General features: G+C 48.3%; 1 protein-coding gene across 2 annotated transcripts in view; it reads left to right on the forward strand.

Annotated features, from left to right (window-relative positions):
• The first annotated feature begins 4,410 nt into the window (after positions 1-4,410).
• Positions 4,411-23,660, forward strand: part of LOC122541501 (neural proliferation differentiation and control protein 1-like) — a 29,430-nt gene continuing 10,180 nt past the window's right edge. The window contains exons 1-5 of one of the 2 annotated variants that reach the window (XM_043678322.2): positions 4,411-4,575; positions 6,001-6,177; positions 17,879-17,945; positions 19,857-19,923; positions 22,128-22,207. In XM_043678322.2, coding sequence (XP_043534257.1) covers positions 4,491-4,575; positions 6,001-6,177; positions 17,879-17,945; positions 19,857-19,923; positions 22,128-22,207 — 476 coding nt within the window. In that variant the 5' untranslated portion in view covers positions 4,411-4,490. Of the gene's footprint in view, positions 4,576-4,605; positions 4,745-6,000; positions 6,178-17,878; positions 17,946-19,856; positions 19,924-22,127; positions 22,208-23,660 lie in introns of those variants that run through there. The other variant, XM_087979151.1, reaches the window with a different exon arrangement.

Raw genomic sequence — 23,660 nt, forward strand, 5'->3', positions numbered from 1 at the left:
AAAGGGTATTAATGAAGCAAATGCTTTTTTTCCCAACAATTGATGTTGGAAATGGATTCATGGCCATCCTTAGAGTCTTGATTCCAGATTTTTATTAAATTCCAATTCCACCATCTGCCATGACAGGATGCAAACTCAGGTCCTCGGAGCATTCCCTGTGTGTCTGCATTAAGAGCCCAGGGATAATACCACCTCCCCAGCACCACCAGTACCCCACACCCCCCACCCCCACCACCACAGGTACCTCCCCACCACCACCACCACCACAGGTACCACCTCCCCTGCTAAATGTCAAATGACATGTTAATCTTGTTAACAAAATTACTATTGATTTTCATAAGCCACTGTTCTCCTCATCCAGCCTGGTCTATATGCGACTCCAAGCCCCCACCAATCCGCTCAACAGTCCTCTGAAATGGCCAGTCAAACCCAATGAGTTGGAGGAACCTGTGAGAGGGAAGGAGAGCTCTGTGGCTCACAGACAGCAGTGGGTCAAGGAGGCAGATCAGTAATGATTCACCATTAGAGATGGTGACTATTAGAGATGGCTAGTGACCCCTGGACCTGTCATTGGTCCTCACTCAATCCCGAGATTGAATTGGTAAGAAATAAAAGATGCAAATCTGAAACAATTGGGAAGAGGACCAGGTGAGGTGATCACCTGTGCTCAGCAAGATCCCACAAGCAGCAGCGTGGGGACAACCAGATCTCTTTTGACATTTCCTTAATAATGTCGGTTAGGAGATCAAATGTTGAGGTTTGCTGGAGTGAGGAGACCAAACAGAAACCTCATGATTTCCACATGGTACCCCTTTCCACTGAGCCATGGCCCGTAACTCACTGGTCAGGGCTGAGTGAGTGCAAAAAGGCGTGGACCAGTATAGGCTGAGACGGAATAATTTTGGACTGAAGGCCCAGGATTTCAGGAACACAGCTCCCTGTGAGAGGACTGCCCTCTGGTGGTAATGGTGAGGGGTTAGTACCTGTGGTGGTGGTGGTGGTAATGTTGGGGTTTTGTACCTGTGGTGGTGGTGGACAGGTGGTGGTACATGTGGTGATTGGGGAGGGGAGGTGGTACTTGCAGTGTTGATGGTAGTGGGGAGGTGGTATCTATGGTGGTGGTGGAAGGGAGGTGGTACCTGTGATGATGGGGGAGGGGTAGTGGTACCTGTGTTGGTGATGGATGGGAGGTGGTGGTGGAGGGTTGGTGGTACCTGTGGTGGTGATGGTGGTGGGGAGGTGGTACCTGTGGTGGTGGTGGTGGTGGAAGAGAGGTGGTACCTGTAGTTGTGGTGGTGGTGGTCGTGATGGGGAGGTGGTACTTGTGCTGGTGGTGGTGGGGAGGTGGTAACTGTGGTGGTGGTGGTGGTGAGGTGGTATCTGTGGTGGTGGTGGTGGTGGTGAGGTGGTATCTGTGGTGGTGGTGGTGGTGAGGTGGTATCTGTGGTGGTGGTGGTGGTGGTGAGGTGGTATCTGTGGTGGTGGTGGTGAGGTGGTATCTATGGTGGTGGTGGTGAGGTGGTATCTGTGGTGGTGGTGGTGGTGAGGTGGTATCTGTGGTGGTGGTGGTGAGGTGGTATCTGTGGTGGTGGTGGTGGTGGTGAGGTGGTATCTGTGGTGGTGGTGGTGGTGGTGAGGTGGTATCTGTGGTGGTGGTGAGGTGGTATCTGTGGTGGTGGTGGTGAGGTGGTATCTGTGGTGGTGGTGGTGGTGAGGTGGTATCTGTGGTGGTGGTGGTGGTGAGGTGGTATCTGTGGTGGTGGTGGTGGTGAGGTGGTATCTGTGGTGGTGGTGGTGGTGAGGTGGTATCTGTGGTGGTGGTGAGGTGGTATCTGTGGTGGTGGTGGTGAGGTGGTATCTGTGGTGGTGGTGGTGAGGTGGTAAATGTGGTGGTGGTGGTGAGGTGGTATCTGTGGTGGTGGTGGTGAGGTGGTATCTGTGGTGGTGGTGGTGGTGAGGTGGTATCTGTGGTGGTGGTGGTGAGGTGGTATCTGTGGTGGTGGTGGTGGTGAGGTGGTATCTGTGGTGGTAGTGGTGGTGAGGTGGTATCTGTGGTGGTGGTGGTGGTGAGGTGGTATCTGTGGTGGTGGTGGTGGTGAGGTGGTATCTGTGGTGGTGGTGAGGTGGTATCTGTGGTGGTGGTGAGGTGGTATCGGTGGTGGTGGTGAGGTGGTATCTGTGGTGGTGGTGGTGGTGAGGTGGTATCTGTGGTGGTGGTGGTATCTGTGGTGGTGGTGTGGTGGTATCTGTGGTGGTGGTGAGGTGGTATCTGTGGTGGTGGTGAGGTGGTATCTGTGGTGGTGGTGAGGTGGTATCTGTGGTGGTGGTGGTGGTGGTGAGGTGGTATCTGTGGTGGTGGTGGTGGTGGTGAGGTGGTATCTGTGGTGGTAGTGGTGGTGGTGGGGAGGTGGTATCTGTGGTGGTAGTGGAGGGGAGGTGGTACCTGTGGTGGTGATGGTGGTGGTGGGGAGGTTGTACCTGTGGTGGTGATCGTGGTTCGTGGTGGTGGGGAGGTGGTACCTGTGGTGGTAGTGGTGGGGAGGTGGTACCTGTGGTGGTGAGGGTGGTGTGGGGAGGTGGTACCTGTGGTGGTGTGGTGGCGGTGTGGAGGTGGTACCTGTGGTGGTGGTGTTGGTGGTGGGGAGGTGGTACCTGTGGTGTGGTGGTGGTGGTGTGGAGGTGGTACCTGTGGTGGTGAGGGTGGTGTGGGGAGGTGGTACCTGTGGTGGTGTGGTGGCGGTGTGGAGGTAGTACCTGTGGTGGTGGTGTTGGTGGTGGGGAGGTGGTACCTGTGGTGTGGTGGTGGTGGTGTTGGGGAGGTGGTACTTGTGGTGGTGGTGTTGGGGAGGTGGTACTGGTGGTGGTGGTGGTGGGGAGGTGGTACCTGTGGTGGTGTTGGTGCTGGTGGGGAGGTGGTACCTGTGGTGGAGGGGAGGTGGTACCTGTGGTGGTGATGGTGGGGAGGTGGTACCTGTGGTGGTGGTGGAGGGGAGGTTGTATCTGTGGTGGTGGTGGAGGGGAGGTTGTATCTGTGGTGGTGGTGGTGGGGAGGTGGTATCTGTGGTGGTGGTGGTGGGGAGGTGGTATCTGTGGTGGTGGTGGTGGTGGGGAGGGTGGTATCTGTGGTGGTGGTGGTGGTGGGGAGGGTGGTATCTGTGGTGGTGGTGGTGGGGAGGGTGGTATCTGTGGTGTGGATGTGGGTGTGCCTCTGGTGGGGGTGGGGGGGTGAACCTGTGGTGGGGTGGGCGATGTGCCTGTGGTGGGGGTGGAGGGGGCTGGTACCTGTGGTGGTGGGAGTGGTGGTGATGGGTGTCGGAGGGGGTTGAGGAAGGTGGTACCTGAAGGACAGGCTGCCTTGATGTGAGCGTGACTTCCATCAATAAACAGGCAGCAGAGTGAAAGCAGCTAGTTATAGCACGGAACACATACCACTCTGATACACCAGGCTCTTTCTCCCTCGGAGGCTGCCCCCTGAATGAAACAGAGGCTTGGGGCTGACTCCTTCTCTCCCACACACACATCCACCACCCCCTCCCCAGCCCCACCACAAGTACACCCCCACACACCCCAACTCCTTTTCAACGCTCTCTGGCATCTCGTGCAAATGGACATCTGACCCCCTGTCCCCACCCGGTCCCACATGGAGACAGTGTCTGACCCACTGTCCCCAGCCAGTCCCACAGGGAGACAGTGTCTGACCCACTGTCCCCAGCCAGTCCCACAGGGAGACAGTGTCTGACCCCCTGTCCCCAGCCAGTCCCACAGGGAGACAGTGTCTGACCCCCTGTCCCCACCCAGTCCCACAGGGAGACAGTGTCTGAACCACTGACCCCAGCCAGTCCCACAGAGAGACAGTGTCTGACCCCCTGTCCCCACCCAGTCCCACAGAGAGACAGTGCCTGACTCCCTGTCCCCAGCCAGTCCCACAGGGAGACAGTGTCTGACCCCCTGTCCCCAGCCAGTCCCACAGGGAGACAGTGTCTGACCCACTCTCCCCAGCCAGTCCCACAGAGAGACAGTGTCTGACCCCCTGTCCCCACCCAGTCCCACAGAGAGACAGTGTCTGACCCCCTGTCCCCACCCAGTCCCACAGAGAGACAGTGTCTGGACCCCCTGTCCCCACCCAGTCCCACAGGGAGACAGTGTCTGACCCCCTGTCCCCACCCAGTCCCACAGAGAGACAGTGTCTGACCCACTGTCCCCACCCAGTCCTACAGGGAGACAGTGTCTGACCCGCTGTCCCCACCCAGTCCCGGAGGTAGGGCGGGGGAAAGGACAGTGACCCGCTGCCCCAGTTGCAATTGAATAGAAACCCTCCCTGGTTTTGTTGCTGAGAGCTGGGTTTTCCGAATTTCCTCCCACTCCGAGAAAGTGTTATTTGGAAACCCTGTCAGACGTTGTGTTTTCCCACCAGCTCTGTTTACTCACAGCAAGGTCATCCGGTCACATTGCAGGCAGAGATTAGGCAGGGCTGTTGCAGACCTGCCGACATGGTGTCCCGTGGGAGCGTTCCCGTTCTGGTGCCTGTCCTCGGCCTGCTCCTGCTGGCTCTCCGGTCTGCCATACCCGTAGCTGGTGAGTACAGTGTGGTATCTCACAAGGTGAAAAAAGTGAAGCCTCCCACAGTCAAACAGTTAACTGCGTCGGCGGTTGTTCCTGAGATTCTGTGCGGAACAGCCGAGAGAACGGTGCGAAAGCTTCGACCGAATCACTGTCTGCGAGGGGCTATATAAATGCAGTTGTTGTGAGTGGCTGCAGTGAGCTACCTGCCTTCGAGTCAAAAAGGTTGTCGGTACAAATGTCACTTCAGGCTCTCGAGGACATAATCTATCACAGAATCCTTACAGACCATTTGGCCCATCAACCCTCGAAGGCTACCCCATCCATACCCATTCCTTTACTTTATCCCGATAACCCCGCACTTCCCATGGCTAATCCACCTAACCTGCACGTAGCGTCATTTTACAGCAGGAAACAGACCCTTCGCCCCAACCACTCCATGCCAAACTTTAGTCCCACCTGCCTGCTCCTGGCCCACATCCCTTCAAACCTTTCCTATCCGTGTAATTACCCAAATGTCTTCTAAATGTAATTGTACCCACATCCACCAGTTCCTCAGGAAGTTCATTTCACACACCAACCACCCTCTGGTGTAAAACATGTAAGAAGCCTCTCATGCCTTTTTTTAAAAATCTCTCTTCTCAAAAACACGCCCCTAGTTTTGAAATTCACAATCCTAGGCAGGAAACCAGAGCACCCAGAAAAAAACCCCACACAGACACAGGGAGGATGGGCACATTTCACACAGACGCGGGGAGAATGGGTAAATTTCACAAAGACAGCTGCCTAATGTGGAATTGAAAATAGGTCCCTCGGTGCTGTGAGGTAGCAGTGATTCCTGATGAAGGGCTTTTGCCCGAAACGTCGACTTTCCTGCTCCTCGGATGCTGCCTGACCTGGTGTGCTTTTCCAGCACCACTCTAATCTAGACTCTGCTTTCCAGCATCTGCAGTCCTCACTTTTGCCCTGTGAGGTAGCAGTTCTAACCACTGAACCAGCATCTAAACTGGCACTATAGAAGGGGTGCTGCACTGTCAGGCACTGAACTGCAACCCTGCCTGCCCTCTCATTGAGTTATATTTTCCAGTCAGTGTGGTGCTGGAAAAACACAGCAGGCCAAGCAGCATCGGAGGAGCAGGAGAATCTGCCTGACCGGCTGTGCTTTTCCAGCACCACACTCACGACTCTGGTCTCCAGCATCTGCAGTCCTCACTTTCTCCTGGTATTTCTCAGTGAATTGTGGAGATTCTCTCGTGTCCCTGACCGATGTTTGACCCTCGATTACCTGCAGCAGAGAATCCAGTCAGGCTGGGAGTGTGTACATTGACTGCTCCGTGAGTTAATCCCAATCTGTGTCACCCCTGGAGTGATAGCAGCAAATATTAAGGGCCACTAGGCATTTCTTACAGCTGTGGAGTTTTCTTGTTATCCTTTGTACAGAAGCTGCCAATGAACTTGCCTCCGCCAGAGAGAGTGACACCAGTCTCATCAATCCAGAATCTTCACAGAGCACCAGGAACTCTCACACCACAGTGAGAATGACGACAGAGATCCACAGTGGACACGACAGAGCACATCTCAAGACTTCATACTTACTGAACGACGTGGTCTCACTGAGTAGGTAGCAAGCATCCTTCATGGATTGTCCAAAACCGAGAACGAGGGGTCACTATTTGAAAGGAAGGGTTGTCTATTTCAGGCAGAGATTAAATCATTTGCTCACAGAGAGTGCATGAGCCTTTGGTATTCTCCCCCTTAATAGAAGTGGCGTCAGAGTATCTTTCAGGCCGATGTAGATAGATTCTCGAGAAGAGAGAGGCTGAAAGGTTATTGGGGATTGGGTGGGAATGTTCAGGTATTCCTCAGTCTTTGGTCTTATCAAATGGTGTAGCAGGCTTTTGGGACTGAATGGCCCACTTCTGAAACGAACAACAGAACTAGCTGGTGAAACTCAGCAGATCCGGCAGCATCCGTTCTGAGTCGATAAAGTATGGAGTTGAAAATAGCACAACAGGCCAAGCAGCATCAGAGGAGCAAGAGAGTTGATATTTCGGATCAGCACCTTCCATTTGAGCCCTGATGAGGGGCACTGACCCAAAATGTCGACTCTCCTGCTCCTCCGATGCTGCTTGACCTGTTGGGGTTTTTCCCAGCTCCATACTTTATCGACTCTGTCTTTCCAACATCTGTAGTTCTCACTATCTGAAAACATCAGTTCTGAAGCAGGGTTACTGAACTCAGAGTCATACAGCACGGAAACAGACCATTCAGTCCAACCAGTCCATGCCAACCATAATCCCAAACTGTACTAGTCCCACCTGCCTGCTGCTGGCCCATATCCCTCCAAACCTTTCCTATTCATGTCCTTATCCAAATGTCTTTTAAACATTGTAACCGTGCCTGCATCCACCAATTCCTCAGAAAGTTTATGCCACATGCAAACCACTCTCTGTGTAAATGATTTGTCCCTTATGCCTTTTTTAAATCTCTGCTCTCACCTTAAAAACTTGCCCCGTAATCCTGAAATCCTCCCTCCTTGGGAGAAGATAACTACCATTAACTCTATCCATACCCCTCATTATTTTATAAACTTCTATAAGGTCACCTGTCAACCTCCTAGGCTCCAGTGGTTAGCACTGCCGGTGTGGCCTCCTCTATATTGGGGAGACAGGCCGCCTACTTGCGGAGCGATTCAGAGAGCACCTCTGGGCCACCCGGACGAACCAACCCAACCAACCTGTAGCACAGCATTTCAACTCCCCCTCCCACTCCACCGAGGATATGCAGGTCATTGGACTCATCCACCGCCAAACCACAACAACCCGACGGTCGGAGGAGGAGCGTCTTATCTTCCGACTGGGAACCCTCCAACCGCAGGGGATGAACTTGGACTTCACCAGTTTCTTCATCCCCCCTCCCCCCACCTTGTCTCAGCCGGATCCCTCCAGCCCGGCACCGCCTTCCTGACCTGCAGTCTTCTTCTTGACCTCTCCGCCTCCATCCTACTCCGACCTATCACCCTCACCTTGACCTCTTTCCACCTATCACATTTCCAACGCCCCTCCTCCAAGTCCCTCCTCCCTACCTTTTATCTTCTCCTGCTGAACACTCTCTGCTCATTCCTGAAGAAGGGCCTGTGCCCGAAATGTCGAATCTCCTGTTCCCTGGATGCTGCCTGACCTGCTGTGCTGTTCCAGCAATAAAGTTTCAACTTTGATCTCCAGCATCTGCAGACCTCACTTTCTCCTCCAGTGAATAAAGTCTCATTAGAGTTAGGAAGTCATATTGTGGCTGTACAGGACATTGGTGAGGCCACTTTTGGAATATTGTGTGCAGTTCTGGTTTCCTTCCTATCAGAAGGATGTTGTGAAACTTGACAGGGTTCAGAAAAGATTTACAAAGATGTTGCCAGGGTTCGAGGGTTTAAGTTACAGGGAGAGGCTGAATAGGTTGAGGCTGGTTTCCCTGGAACATCAGAGGCTGAGGGGTGACCTGATAGAGGTTTATAAAATCATGGGGGCATGGATAAGATAAGTAGACAATGTCTTTTCCCTGGGGTGGGGGAGTCCAGAACTAGAGGGGCATAGGTTTAAGGCGAGAGGGGAAAGTTATAAAAGACACCTGAGGGGCAACCTTTTCACGCAGAAGGTAGTGAGTGTTTTGAGCGAGCTGCCAGAGGAAATGGTGGCGGCTCGTACAATTACAACATTTAAAAGGCATCTGGATGGGAATATGAATAAGGAGGATTTAGAGGGATATGGGTCAAAAGCTGACAAATGGGACTGGATTAGGTTAGGATATCTGGTCGGCATGGACGAATGGACCAAAGGGTCTGTTACTATGCCGTACATCTCTATTACTCTGTCCAGCCTTTCTTTGTAACTCAAACCTTCAATTTCTGGCAACATCCTGGTAGATCTCTTCTGAAACCCTCTCCAGCTTAGTAATATCCTTCCTCTAACTGGACGACCAGAACTGAACACAGTATTCCAGAAAATGCCTTACCAATGTCCTGTGTAGCCTCACCATGATGTCCCAACTCCAAAACTCAAAGGACTGAACAATGAAGGCAAGCATGCAAAATACCTTTTTAACCACCATGTTGACATGTGATGCAAATGTCAAAGAATTATGTGCCTGCACCCCTAGGTCCTGAAGCATTACCTCGGTTTTCCCTGCACAGTTGCTACCCAGATATGCTGCTGAGCTTCTCCAGCAATTTCTGTTCTCCAACAGCCTCAGTTTTTTGTTCTGTTTTAGTGGATAACTTCTCATTCTGGTTCGAATGTTTTTAACGACATGCTATTGAAACGTCCCCTCTTGTGCCCATCAGGATGAATGCCAAATCCCAAAGGGAACAACATATTCTACAATGTAATATGATCATGTGAGCTAACAATGTGCTCTGTGCTATATTCACATGGTTAAAAATCACACAATACCAGGTTATAGTCCAACAGGTTTATATGGAAGCACTAGCTTTCGGAGTGCCGCTCCTTCATCAGGTATTCACATAGGTCATAGAACATTACAGCACAGTACAGGCCCTTTGACCCTCGATGTTGTGCTGACCTGTGGAACCAATCTGAAGCCCATCACTATTCCATCTTCATCCATATGTTTATCCAATGGCCATTTAAATGCCCTTAAAGTTGGCGAGTCTATGCCTCTACTACTCTCTGAGTAAAGAAACTACCTCTGTCCTATACCTATCACCCCGCAATTTAAAGCTATGTCCCCTCATGCTAACCATCACCATCTGAGGAAAAAGGCTCTCACTGTCCATTCTATCTAACCCTCTGATTATCTTATGTCTCAATTAAGTCACCTCTCAACCTTCTTCTCTCTAATGAAATAAGCCACAAGTCCCTCAGCCTTTCTTCATAAGACCTTCCCTCCATACCAGGCAACGTCCTAGTAAATCCCCACTGAACCCTTTCCAAAGCTTCCACATCCTTCCTATAATGTGGTGACCAGAACTGATTGCAATACTCCAAGTGCAGCCGCACCAGCATTTTGTAGACTGCAGCATGACCTCGTGGCTCTGAAACACAATCCCTCTACCAATAAAAGCTAACACACCATAAGCCTTCTTAAAACCTATCAACCTGGTGGCAACTTTCGGGAATCTATGCACATGAACACCAAGATCTCTGTGCTCATCTATGCTGGCAAGAATCTTACCATTAACCCAGTTCTCTTTATTCCTGTTGCTCCATCTAAAGTGAATCATGTTCAAATCCATTTGCCATCTCTCAACCTCCGCAGCTTATCTATGTCCCTCTGCAACATCCTTCGGCACTGTCCACAACTCCACCAACCTTAGTGTCATCAGCAAATTTACTAATCCATCCTTCTACGCCCTCATCCATGTCATTTATAAAAATGACAAACAGCAAAACATACCTTTGTGGTACACCACTAGAAAATAAACTCCAGGATGAACATTTCCCATCAATGCCACCTTCTGTCTTCTTTCAGCTAGCCAAATTCTGATCCAAACCACTAAATCACCTTCAATCCCAAGCTTCCTTTTTTTTTGCAATAACCTACCGTGGGGAACCTTATCGAAGGCCTAACTGAAATCCATTTGAAGTCAAAGAGTCATAGAGATGTACAGCATGGAAACAGACCCTTCGGTCCAACCCATCCATGCTGACCAGATATCCCAACCCAATCTAGTCCCACCTGCCAGCACCCGGCCCATATCCCTCCAAACCCTTCCTATTCATATACCCATCCAAATGCCTCTTAAATGTTGCAATTGTACCAGCCTCCACCACATCCTCTAGCAGCTCATTCCATACACGTACCACCCTCTGCATTAAAAAGATGCCCCTTAGGTCTCTTTTATATCTTTCCCCTCTCACCCTAAACTTATGCCCTCTCGTTCTGGACTCCCCCACCCCAGGGAAAAGACTTTGTCTATTTATCCTATGCATGCCCCTCATAATATTGTAAAGCTCTATAAGGTCACCCCTCAGCCTCCAACGCTCCAGGGAAAACAGCCCCAGCCTGTTCAGCCTCTCCCTGTAGCTCAAATCCTCCAACCCTGGCAACATCCTTGTAAATCTTTTCTGAACCCTTTCAAGTTTCACAACATCTTTCCAATACGAAGGAGACCAGAATTTCACGCAATATTCCAACAGTGGCCTAACCAATGTCCTGTACAGCCACAACATGACCTCCCAACTCCTGTACTCAATACTTTGACCAATAAAGGAAAGCATACCAAACGCCTTCTTCACTATCCTATCTACATGCGAATCCACTTTCAAGGAGCTATGAACCTGCACTCCAAAGTCTCTTTGTTCAGCAACACTCCCTAGGACCTTACCATAAGTGTATAAGTCCTGCTAAGATTTGCTTTCCCATAATGCAGCACCTCGCATTTATCTAAATTAAATTCATCTGCCACTTCTCAGCCCATTGGCCCATCTGGTCCAGATCCTGTTGTAATCTAAGGTATCCATCTTCGCTGTCCACTACACCTCCAATTTTGGTGTCATCTGCAAACTTACTAACTGTACCTCTTATGCTCGTATCATTAATGTAAATGACAAAAAGTAGTGGACCCAGCACCGATCCTTGTGGCACTCCACTGGTCACAGGCCTCCAGTCTGAAAAACAACCCTCCACCACCACCCTCTGTCTTCTACCTTTGAGCCAGTTCTGTATCCAAATGGCTAGTTCTCCCTGTATTCCATGAGATCTAACCTTGCTAACCAGTCTCCCATGGGGAACCTTGTCGAACCCCTTACTGAAGTCCATATAGATCACATCTACTGCTCAGCCCTCATCAATCTTCTTTGTTACTTCTTCAAAAAACTCAATCAAGTTTGTGAGACATGATTTCCCACGCACAAAGCCATGTTGACTAACCCGAATCAGTCCTTGTCTTTCCAAATACATGTGCATCCTGTCCCTCAGGATTCTCTCCAACAACGTGCAACTGAGGTCAGGCTCACCGGTCTTAAACAGTGGCACCACGTTTGCCAACCTCCAGTCTTCCGGCACCTCACCTGTGACTATCGATGATACAAATATCTCAGCAAGAGGCCCAGCAATCACTTCTCTAGCTTCCCACAGAGTTCTCGGGAACACCTGATCAGGTCCTGGGGATTTATCCACCTTTAACGTTTCAAGACATCCAGCACTTCCTCCTGTGTAATCTGGACATTTTGCAAGATGTCACCATCTATTTCCCTACAGTCTATATCTTCCATATCCTTTTCTACAGTAAATACTGATGCAAAATACTCATTTAGTATCTCACCCATTTTCTGTGGCTCAACACAAAGGCTGCCTTGCTGATATTTGAGGGACCCTATTCTCTCCCTAGTTACCCTTTTTGTCCTTAATATATTTGTAAAAATCCTTTGGATTCTCCTTAATTCTATTTGCCAAAGCTATCTCATGTCCCAGTTTTGCCTCTCCTGATTTCCCTCTTAAGTATACTCCTACTGTCTTTATACTCTTCTAAAGATTCACTCCATCTATCCTGTCTATACCTAACATATGCTTCCTTCTTTTTCTTAACCAAACCCTCAATTTCTTTAGTCATCCAGCATGTCCTATACCTACCAGCCTTCCCTTTCACCCTGACAGGAATATATTTTCCCTGGATTCTCGTTATCCCATTTCTGAAGGCGTCCCATTTTCCAGCCGTCCCTTTACCTGCGGACATCTGCCTCCAATCAGCTTTCAAAAGTTCTTGCCTAATACCATCAAAATTGGCCTTTCTCCAATTTAGAACTTCAACTTTTAGATCTAGTCTATCCTTTTCCATCACTATTTTAAAACGACTAGAATTATGGTCGCTGGCCCCAAAGTGCTCCCCCACTGACACCTCAGTCACCTGCTCTGCCTTATTTCCCAAGAGTAGGTCAAGTTTTGCACCTTCTCTAGTAGGTACATCCACATACTGAATCAGAAAATTGTCTTTTACACACCTAAGAAATTCCTCTCCATCTAAACCTTTAACACTATGGCAGTCCCAATCGATGTTTGAAAAGTTAAAATCCCCTACCATAACTATCTGATTGTTCTTATAGATAGCTGAGATCTCCTTACAAGTTTGTTTCTCAATTTCCCTCTGACTACTGGGGGGTCTATCATCCAATCCCAATAAGGTGATCATCCCTTTCTTATTTCTCAGTTCCACCCAAATAACTTCCCTGGATATATTTCCGGGATTATCCTCCCTCAGCACAGCTGTAATGCTATCCCTTATCAAAAATGCCACTCTCCCTCCTCTCTTGCCTCCCTTTCTATCCTTCCTGTAGCATTCGTATCTTGGAACATTAAGCTGCCAATCTGCCAATCCCTGAGCCATGTTTGTGTAATTGCTATGATATCCCAGTCCCATGTTCCTAACCACGCCCTGAGTTCATCTGCCTTCCCTGTTAGGCCCCTTGCAATGAAATAAGTGCAGTTTAATTTATTAGTGCTTCCTTGTCCCCACCTGCCCTGACTGTTTGACTCACTTCGGTTCTCAACTGTACCAGTCTCAGATTGATCTCTTTCCTCAGTATCTCCCTGGGTCCCACCACCCCGGCCCATCTTATTAGTTTAAATCCTCCTGAGCAGTTCTAGCAAATTTCCATGCCAGTATATTAGTCCCATATACACCACATCAACCACTCTACCTTCATCCACCTGTTTGGTCACCTTCTCAAAGAACTCAATTAGGTTTGTGAGGCAAGACCTATCCTTCACAAAACCACGTTGACTATCCCCATTCAACTTATTCCTTTCTAGATGTTTATAAATCCTATTTCTTATATCCTTTTCCAACACTTTAACCACAACCGAAGTAAGACTCTCTGGTGTATAATTACCAGGGTTGTCTCTACTCCCATTTTTGAAAAGGGGGACAACATTTGCTATCCTCCAATCTTCTGGGACTATTCCTTTAGACAATGATGAAATAAAAATCAAAATCAAAGGCTCTGCGATCTCTTCCCTGGCTTCCCATAGAATCCTAGAATAAATCCCATCCGGCCCAGGGAACTTATCTATTTTCAGTTTCCAGAATTGCCAACACCTCCTCCTTGTGAACCTCGATCCCATCTAGTCTAGGAACCTGTATCTCAGTATGCTCCTTGACAACATTATCTTTTTCCAGTGTGGATACTATGGAAAAATATTCATTTAGCACTTCCCCATCTCCTCATACTCCACACACAACTTCCCACTACTATGCTTGATTGACACTAATCTTACTCCAGACATTCTTTTATTCCGAAATACCTTTGGAAAGCCTTAGGGTTTTCTTTGATCCTATTTACCAATGACTTCTCATGGCCCCTCCTGGCCTTTCTTAGTTCTCTCTTTTGGTCTTTCCTGGCTAGCTTGTAACTCTCAAGCACCCTAACTAAGCCTTCATGTCTCATCCTAACATAAGCCTTCTTAGAGTCATAGAGATGTGCAGCCTGGAAACAGACCCTTCAGTCCAACCCGTCCATGCCGACCAGATATCCCAACCCAATCTAGTCCCACCTGCCAGCACCCGGCCCATATCCCTCCAAACCCTTCCTATTCACGTACCCATCCAGATGCCTCTTAAATGTTGCAAAACAGCAAAGGCAGTAACTGTGCAGGTTTTCTCTCTTTCTCTCTCTGCCCTGCACTGTCCTCACCATGTGCTTCCTTTGTGAGTTTTTTTTAGATTAGATTACTTAGTGTTAAAATAGGCCCTTCAGCCCAACAAGTCCACATCGATCCACCAAAGTGCAACCCACCCAGACCCATTTCCCTACATTTACTCCTTCACCTAACACTACGGGCAATTTAGCATGGCCAATTCACCTAAACTGCACATTTTTGGACTGTGGGAGAAAACCAGAGCACCTGGAGGAAACCCATGCAGACACGGGGAGAATGTGCAAACTCCACACGGATAGTCACCTGAGGCGGGAATTGAACCCGGGTCTCTGGCGCTGTGAGGCAGCCGTACTAACCACTGTACCACCGTGCCTTTTCTCCCTTTTAAAACTGCTGTTGTTTTGACTTTTTTTCCCAAAGTATTTTTTTCCATATAAAACAGTAATTGCTGCTCCTGAAATTTGAGGAAATCACATCCAACACCTAAAATACCTCAAAAAAGGAGCAGCTGTTACAGCCTGAAATTTTTCCCCTCCTCCATCTTGGATTACCCAGAATCAGTTCTTCTTCTTTGCAAGAGATTCAACTTCCTTCGTAAACCACGACTCCCTGCCTGACAGGTGCATACATATCAAGGACACGCAGTGGCTGTTCCTTGAATAAGCACCATATTTCTATTGTGCCCATCCCTTGCAGCTTCCTTTGAGATCCTATGCATCCTAAATCTTGCCTAATCGCATCATAGTTGCCTTTCACCCAGCTATAACTCTTGCCCTGAGTATACCTATCGCAAAAGTAAACATAACCAAATTGTGGTCACTACCACCAAAGTGCTCATCTACCTCCAAATCTAACACCTAGCCATGTTTATTACCAGTACCAAATCCAATGTGGCATCGTCCCTTGTTGGCCTATCTACGTACTGTGTCAGGAAATGACCTATCCTTGACAGGTAAAACAGACATAGAAGATAGAAGAGTACAGACAGGAACAGGCCTTTCGGCCCAGGGTATTCTACTAAACATGACGCCAAATTAAACAAATCTTTTCTGCCTTTGGTTCATATCCCACCATTCCTTGCATGTCCATGTGCTTATCTAAAAGTCCCTTAAACACTCCTGTCTTATCTGCATCCGCCACCATCCATGGCAGCATGTTCCAGACTCCTACCACTCTCTGTGTAAGAAAAACAGCTTCTTCTATCTCCTTTGAACTCCTCCGCCACCCCCTGCCTCACCTTAAATGCATGTTCCCTAGTTTTAGACATTTCAACTCTGGGGAAAGAGATTCTGACCATCAAACCTATCTATGCATCTCATAATTTTATAAACTTCTATCAAGGAAGGGTTTGGAGGGATATAGGCCGGGTAATGGCAGGTGGGACTAGATTGGGTTGGGATATCTGGTCGGCATGGGCGAGTTGGACTGAAGAGTCTGTTTCCTTGGTGTACATCTCTATGACTCTATGACTCTAAGTCTCCCCTCAGCTACTGTCGCACCAGAGAAAACAACCTGAGTTTTTCTAGCCTCTCCATTTTGCTCATACCCTCTAGTCCTGGTAAACCTCTTCTGCACCTTCTCCAAAGCCTCCACGTCCTTCCAGAATTGAACGCAATGAGATGTCCAGGCAGTTTGCCTTTTCTGAATTAAATATAAGCATGGAGGGGCCACTGGCAGTTCCATTCTCTATGGCAACGCATGTGAGTTGTCATAGAGTCATAGCGATGTACAGAACGGAAACAGACCCTTCAGTCCAACCCGTCCATGCCGACCAGATACCCCAACCCAATCTAGTCCCACTTGCCATCACCCGGCCTACATCCCTCCAAACCCTTCCTATCCATAAACCTATCCAGATGCCTTTTAAATGTTGCAATTGTACCAGCCTCCACCACTTCCTCTGGCAGCTCATTCCACACGCACACCACCCTCTGCGTGAAGAAGTTACCCCTTAGGTCTGTGTTCCAGTTTCTCTCCTATGTCAATACTTTTTTTTTTAAGATTCGCTTCAGTATGGAAAGAGGCCCTTTGTCCCAACAAGTCTACACTGACCCTCCGAAGAGTAACGCACCCAGACCCATTCCCTAACCCTACATTTATCCCTGACTAATGCACCTAACACTATAGGCAATTTTGCATGGCCAATTCACCTAACCTGCACATCTTTAGATTGTGGGAGGAAAGTGGAGCACCCAGAGGTAACCCATGCAGACACATGCAGAATGTGCAAACTCCACACAGACAGTCGCCCAAGACCAGAATCCAACTTGGGTCCCTGACACCGTGAGGCAGCAGTGCTAACCACTGAGCCACCGTGCTGCTCCTCTCTTTTATATATTTCCCCTCTCATATTAAATCTCTAGTTCTAGTTCTGGACTCCCCCTACCCCAGGGAAAAGACCTTGTCTATTTACCCTATCCATGCCCCTCATGATTTTATAAACCCCTATGAGGTCACCACTCAGCCTCCCTCCAGGGAAAAACAGTCCCAGTCTATTCAGCTTCTCCCTATTGCTCAAATCCTCAAACCTGGTAACATCCTTGCTAATCTTTTCTGAACCCTTTCAAGTTTCACAACATCCTTCCTATAGGAGGGAGACCAGAATTGCATGCAATAATCCAAAAGTAGCCGAAACAATGTCCTGTACAGCCGCAACATGACCTCTCAACTCCTGTACTCAATACTCTGACCAATAAAGGAAAGCATACCAAAAGCCACCTTCACTATCCTATCTACCTGCGACTCCACTTTCAAGGAACTATGAACCTGCACTCCAAGGTCTCTCTGTTCAGTAACACTCCCCATCACCTTACCATAAAGTGTATAAGTCCTGCTAAGATTTGCTTTCCCAAAGTGCAGCACCTCACATTTATCTGAATTAAACTCCATCTGCCACTCCTCAGCCCATTGGCCCATCTGGTTCAGATCCTGTTGTAATCTGAGGTAACCCTCTTCGCTGTCCACTACACCTCTAATTTTGGTGTCATCTGCAAACTTACTAACTATACCTCTTATACTCACATCCAAATCATTTATATAAATGCTGAGAAGTAGTGGACCCAGCACCAATCCTTGTGACACTCCACTGGTCACAGGCCTCCAGTCTGAAAAACAACCCTCCACCATCAACCTCTGTCTTCTACCTTTGAGCTAGTTCTCCCTGTATTCCATGAGATCTAACCTTGCTAACCAGTCTCCATTAGGAACCTTGTCAAACGCCTTACTGAATTCCATATATATCATCTCTACTGCTCTGCCTTCGTCAATCCTCTTTGTTACGTTTTCAAAAGATTCAATCACGTTTCTGAGACATGATTTCCTGTGCACAAAGTCATGCTGACTATCTTGTGATATGGTCCTGATGACTGCAAGGAGAAAGGTTGTGACTGTTGTGTTACCAGCAATTCTCCAACTTGGTATGAATTGGAAAGTGAGGAAGGGAGGCTGGGGAATAGGCAATGATGTGAACCCCACTTCTGTTTTTGAAAGTGCTGATGAAGAAACGAGGTATGGAAAAGTCCGATAGCTTGCCAGTTTCAGTGAAGGAGACCTCATTCATCGTTCACTCTCCGCTGTCAGTGATTTGACTGGGCACGTGTCTGTTTCTTCAAGGGACCTCAGGTGCATGACCAAGCTGGAAAAGGAGAAAGTTAATGTACTAACATTTTCCTGCGCACCCTCCCCTCCCCTCTTCTCTCCTCTCTCTCTGCAGGCCTGATTATCATCTGTAGTGTGAGTGGCCTCTTCGGACTGGGAGTCGCTGGTTTGTTCTGGTACAGGTAACTTCCATCACCACCTACAGTATCACTGAGCTCCCTACACTCCTCCAAGCCTGGCCTCACGCGTAAATCAGAATTTAATCCTTCGCTGGGAACCTCAGCAATTCCCTCTCGGTCTTCCTAAAAGACGAGTCATTAAAAAACAAACTTTTATCCCAGGACCTAATACCCCCTTGTGTGGCTCAAAGTTTGCCTGACAATAGCAATTACTGGAGAAACTCAGCATCTGTGGACAGACCCTCCTGCAGGGCAAAACCCCTGTGTACATTTAAGCATTTATTCACACATACACACACTTATCCCATCAGGGATGGGGGTATTAGGGGCAGGCATTTTCCTGAGCCGATTATTGGTCTGCTGAAACAAGACACATGCTTTCGCCACCTAGCCAATGGATCCCAGAGTGGGATTTGAACCTGGAATTCTCACCCCAGAGGTACAGGCACTATGAGAACTCAGAATTATGCAGCTGAGTGCAAGAGAGAAAGCTTTAATAACCTTTGGCTTGTCCTTTCCATCCCCGGCCAATTGTGATTCTCTGTCACATGATGGTTTTGGTCCCTGAACATTGGTCAAATGGACCATTTAGCAGCCTCTCCCCCTCCCCAGCACTATCACATTGGATACCTCAAACAACTCGATTCTCAAACTTTTTGTCCTCAGTTACAAATCATGACATGGCCTTGGCTCCCTTCCTTTCTCGATAAACTCCTCCAGCCACAACAACCCTCCAGATCTACTCTCCTCTAAGTCTGGCCTCTTCACTGGCTTCATTCACCTGCCTGGCACCTAGAATCAGAGTCAGTGAGGGGCACAGCCTAGAAACAGACCCTTTGGTCCAACTCGTCCATGCCGACCAGATAGCCTAACCTAACCTCATTTGCTGACACTTGGTCCATATCCCTCTAAACCCTTCTTATTCATATACCCATCCAAATGCCTTTTAAATGTCATAATTGTACCAGCCTCCACCACCTCCTCTGCAGCTCATTTGTGTATGAAAAGGTTGCCCCTTAGATCTCTTTTATATCTTTCTGCCCTCACCTAAACCTATGCTCTCTGGTTCTGCACCACCCTCTGCATGAAAAAGTTGTCCCTTAGGTCTCTTTTATATCTTTCCCCTCTCATCTTAAACCTATTCCTCTCTCGTTCTGGATTCACCCATCCCAGGAAAAAGACATTTTGGTATTTATCCTATCCATCCCCCTCATTGTTTTATAAACCTCTATAAGGTCAGTCCTCAGTGTCCGACACTCCAGGGAAAACAGCCCGAGACTGTTCAGCCTGTCCCTATAGCTCAAATCTTCCAAACCTGGCAACATCCTTGTAAATCTTTTCAGAACCTTTTCAAGTTTCACAGCATCCTTCCGATAGGAGGGAGACCAGAATTGCACGCAATATTCCACAAGTGGCCTAACCAACGTCTTGTACAGCCGCAATATCATCTCCCAACTTAAACTTAAGAATTTCCTCATTAAATCTTTTTGCCTCTCTCTCTCTCTCTCTCTCTCTCTCTCTCTGTCTCTCTCTCTCTCTCTCTCTCTCACTTCTTCCTCTTAAAACTCTCCTTGAAAGCAAAATCTTTGACCAAATTTATGGTCGTCTGACCTCATAGCTGATTGGCTCTGTATTGCTTGGAGCTGTCTCTTCTTGCTGAACAAATATAAGTTATGTTATAATGAGTGAAAATGCTCAAGGTGAATTAAAATCTCCCACTCCCCATGTCCAAATCATTGATTTTTGGGAAATTTCCCCAATGTCTCTTTCTCGTTCCCTGGGGAATTACTTCAATTCACAGTCTCCAGGACATTTCCATCCTGCCGTTGAGTTTTGCCAGTGCCTGCTGTCCGATGTGTGGGGGGTAGGTGTTATCCTGTGTGGGTTCTGACAGGAGCCTCTGTTTCACTTCAGGCTGCAAAAGGAGGTGAGGAGGACCCAGAATGCAGCCTACGACTGGAACAAGCAGCCACAACCCCAGGTAGGCAACTGGGCCCTGACCCTGTCGGACGGGGGATGCTGGGGAGGGAACGGTGTGGTGGGGGGTGGGGATAAGATCTCGCTACCTGCTCCCAAAGTTTAGAAGCAGCTTCAGTCAGGAATGGTGGGTATCTGCCTTGCCTCTGAGGCAAATCACAGATTCAAATCCCACTTCAACGACCTGAGTGCAAAAGCTAGGCCAGCATTCTCGGAGCATTACCATGGGGATGCCACACTGTTGCAGGTCAGAGTGTCATTACATTTGTCCAGGGAACACATGGCTTCCCATTTGTTTTTTGCAAAAAGAACAGGCGATTTTTTTTTCCTGGTGTCCAACCCAGTAATTAACCCATAACCAACATAGCAACACTGAAGGAATGACAATATATTTCCAAGTCAGGATGGTGAGTGGCTTGGAGTGGGATTTACAGGGGGTGGTGGAGATGGTAAGGACCGCAGATGCTGGAAGTCCGAGTCGATAAAATGTGCAACTGGAAAGGCACAGCAGGTCAGCATCAGAGGATCAGGAAAGTCGGCATTTCAGGTCAGGACCCTTCGCTGTATTCCCATGCATCCGCTGCCCTTGTCCTTCCAGATGGAAGCAGTTGTGGGTTTGGAAGGTGCTGTTGAAGGAGCTCTGGTGAATTTCTGCAGTATATCTTGTAGATAGTACACACTGCTGCTACTGAGTGTCAGTGGTGGAGGGAGGGAGGGGATGTTTGTGGATGTGGTGCTAATCAAGCGAGCTGGCTTGTCCCTGGATGGTGTCAAGTTTCTTGAGTGTTGTTGATGCTGCACCATCCAGGCAAGTGGGGAGTATTCCCTCACACTCTTGACTTGTGCCTCAAAAATGGTGATCAGAGCCTTGGAGATGGTGGACAGGCTTTGTGAAGTCAGGAGATGAATTACTCACCGTAGTATTCCTAGCTTCCAATCTGCTCTTGTAGCTGCTATGTTTATGTGATGAGTCCAGATGAGTTCTACTCAATGATAAATCCCCAGGATGTTGATAGTGGGGGATTCAGTGGTGGTAACACCATTGAATGTCAAGGGACAGTGAGTAGATTTTCTCTTATTGGTGATGGTCATTGCCTGACATTTGTGTGGCGCAAATGCTACTTATCACTTGTCAGCCCAAGCCTGGATCTTGTTCCATTTGTACACAAGTAACCTTCCTAAAATATAAAAGTTTCTCATGATTAAGGCTCAATGGGGGCTTAATGCTTGAAGGTATTGGCCTAAAATAGTTCAGAGACTCAGGCTGTTTCTGTGGCAATGCAGGTTCAATAGTAGCAGGTGGAATGTAAGTTTAATTAATAAATAAGGAATATGAAACTACTCTCAGCAATGGTGACAATAATCAACAATTCTCATCAAAAAGCCATCTGGTTTGCCAATGCCCCTTTAGGGAGGCAACTGTCCTGTCCCTACCTGGTCTGGCCTGCATGTGACTCCTGACCCACTGTATTGGGCCTAATGTTCCACTGCTCTTTGAGATGGTAGTGAGATTTTGGGATGGGGGCGAGTCTCTGGGATAGGAGTCAGTCTCCAGGATAGGGGTGAGATTCTAGGATGGGAGTGAGTCACTGGGGTGGGAGTGAGTCTCTGGGGTGGTAGTGAGATTCTAGGATGGGGGCGAGTCTCTGGGATGGGAGTGAGTCTCCAGGATGGGAGCGAGTTTCCAGGATGGGAATGAGTCTCCAGGGTAGGGATGAGATTCCGGGGTGGGGGTGAGATTCCGGGATGGAAGTGAGTCGCTGGAATGCGAGTGAATTTCTGGGATGGAAATGAGTCTCCAGGATGGGGTGAGAGTCTCTGGGATGGGTGTGAATTTTCGGGAAGGAATTGAGAGTCTTCGGGATGAGTGTGATTTTCTGGGAAATGGGTGAGTCCATCCATATCTGAACATGGGGCCATTGCTGAGTGAAATGGGGGAAACCACATTTCATTCACTTGAACACACTCACACCCCAGTTACAGTAAAACAGAATGGACAGTTTAGGCCCTCCTCACATTGCAAACAGGCTCCATTCCTGAATATGTTCACAAATCGAATTGTACACAAAATATCCATTTGTCATTATGAGCAAATGTTTGCATGTCGAATCCTTAAAATGAGCAGGAATCAGAGATCTTGTTTGTCGGTGGAAGTGTTTATAATTCGGGTAAAAATTGGAGCTCAGATCTCTCTCCTCTCTCCCTCAGCCTGTAGACTGGAAGATAGTTGCAAAGCTTCAGAAACACCAGTATCTGCACCAGAAGAAAGCTCTGCAGGCCATGGAGGAGTAAGTACTTGCAGGCCTTGGAGGTGGTATGTGTATGGAATGAGCTGCCAGAGGATGTGGTGGAGACTGGTACAATTGCAACATTTAAGAGACATTTGGATGGGTAAATGAATAGGAAGGGTTTGGAGGGATATGGGCCGGGTGCTGCCAGGTTGGACTAGATTGGGTTGGGATATCTGGTCGGCATGGACGGGTTGGACCGAAGAGTCTGTTTCCATGCTGTACAGCTCTATGACTCTATGACTGGTTGCCCCAAAGGGTCTATTTCCATATTGCATGGCTCTGTGACTCTCCAAATCCATTCCTTGCCATGTTGCCCACAAATAAGGACTATTTCTTTACTCATTCGTGGGATATGGGTGTCTCTGGATGGGCCCAGTGTTTAACATTGGGCCCAATCTTAGTTGCCCGCCCTTGAGAAGGTGGGGGTGAGCTGCCTTCTTGAACCTCTGCAGTCCATGTGCTGTAGGTTGACCTACGGTGCCCATAGGGAGGGAATATTTGGAATATCATGTTCAGTTCTGGTTGCCTTGTAATAAGAAAGATTAGACAGAGTGCAGAGGAGATTTACCAGGATGCTGCCTGGACTGGAGGGCATGACTTATGAGGAAAGGTTGAGGGAGGCTTTTCTCATTGGAGTGAAGAAGGATGAGAGGTGACTTGATAGAGGTATACAAGATGTTGAGAGGCATAGATAGTTTGGATAGTCAGAGACATTTTCCAGGCAGAAATGTCTATCATGAGGGGATATAATTTTAAGGTGATTGGAGGAAGGTTTAGGGGAGATGTCAGAAGTTTGTTCTTTACGCAGAGAATGGTGGGTGTGTGGAATGCATTGGATACATTTAGGGACATTTAAGTGACTCTCGGATAGGCATATATAAGATAGTACAATGAGGTTATGTAGGTTGATCTGATCTTAGAGTAGGATAAAAGGTCGGTACAACATCGAGGGCCGAAGGGCCTGTACAGTGCTATACTGTTCTATTCTATGTTCCTGTAACTCAGGCAGAGCCAATCTCCACTGTTTGCCCAAAGGAAATGTCGTGGGCTAGTTAACGCCTACATTCCTGACAAAGGGCTCCTGCCCGAAATGTCGATTTTCCTGCTCATCGGATGCTGCATGGCCTGCTGTGCTTTTCCAGCACCACTCTAATCTTAATGCTTACATCGCAGGCAGGTTTCCTGTCCTCAGTTTCCAATCTCTTCCTGGCCTTGCCTCTCCCTCGCTATCTCTGCCATCTCCTTCTGCTCGACAATCCTCCCTTAAGCAGTCTCCTAACTCTGGCCTTCCCTCTCTGCTCATGTCTGCTGACCTACCTCGATCTGTGAGGCAAAACTGACCCAGTCTTGACTCAGCTTAGCCAGGAAAGACCGAAAGAGAGAGCTAAGAAGAGCGAGGAGGGGACTTGAGAAGTAATTAGTGCATAGGATCAAGGAAAACACTAAGGTT

This window comes from Chiloscyllium plagiosum, unplaced genomic scaffold (genome assembly GCF_037043375.1).
Source record: "Chiloscyllium plagiosum isolate Xiang-an unplaced genomic scaffold, Cpla_swu_hap1 HiC_scaffold_35, whole genome shotgun sequence".
In the NCBI taxonomy this organism is placed as follows: domain Eukaryota; kingdom Metazoa; phylum Chordata; class Chondrichthyes; order Orectolobiformes; family Hemiscylliidae; genus Chiloscyllium; species Chiloscyllium plagiosum.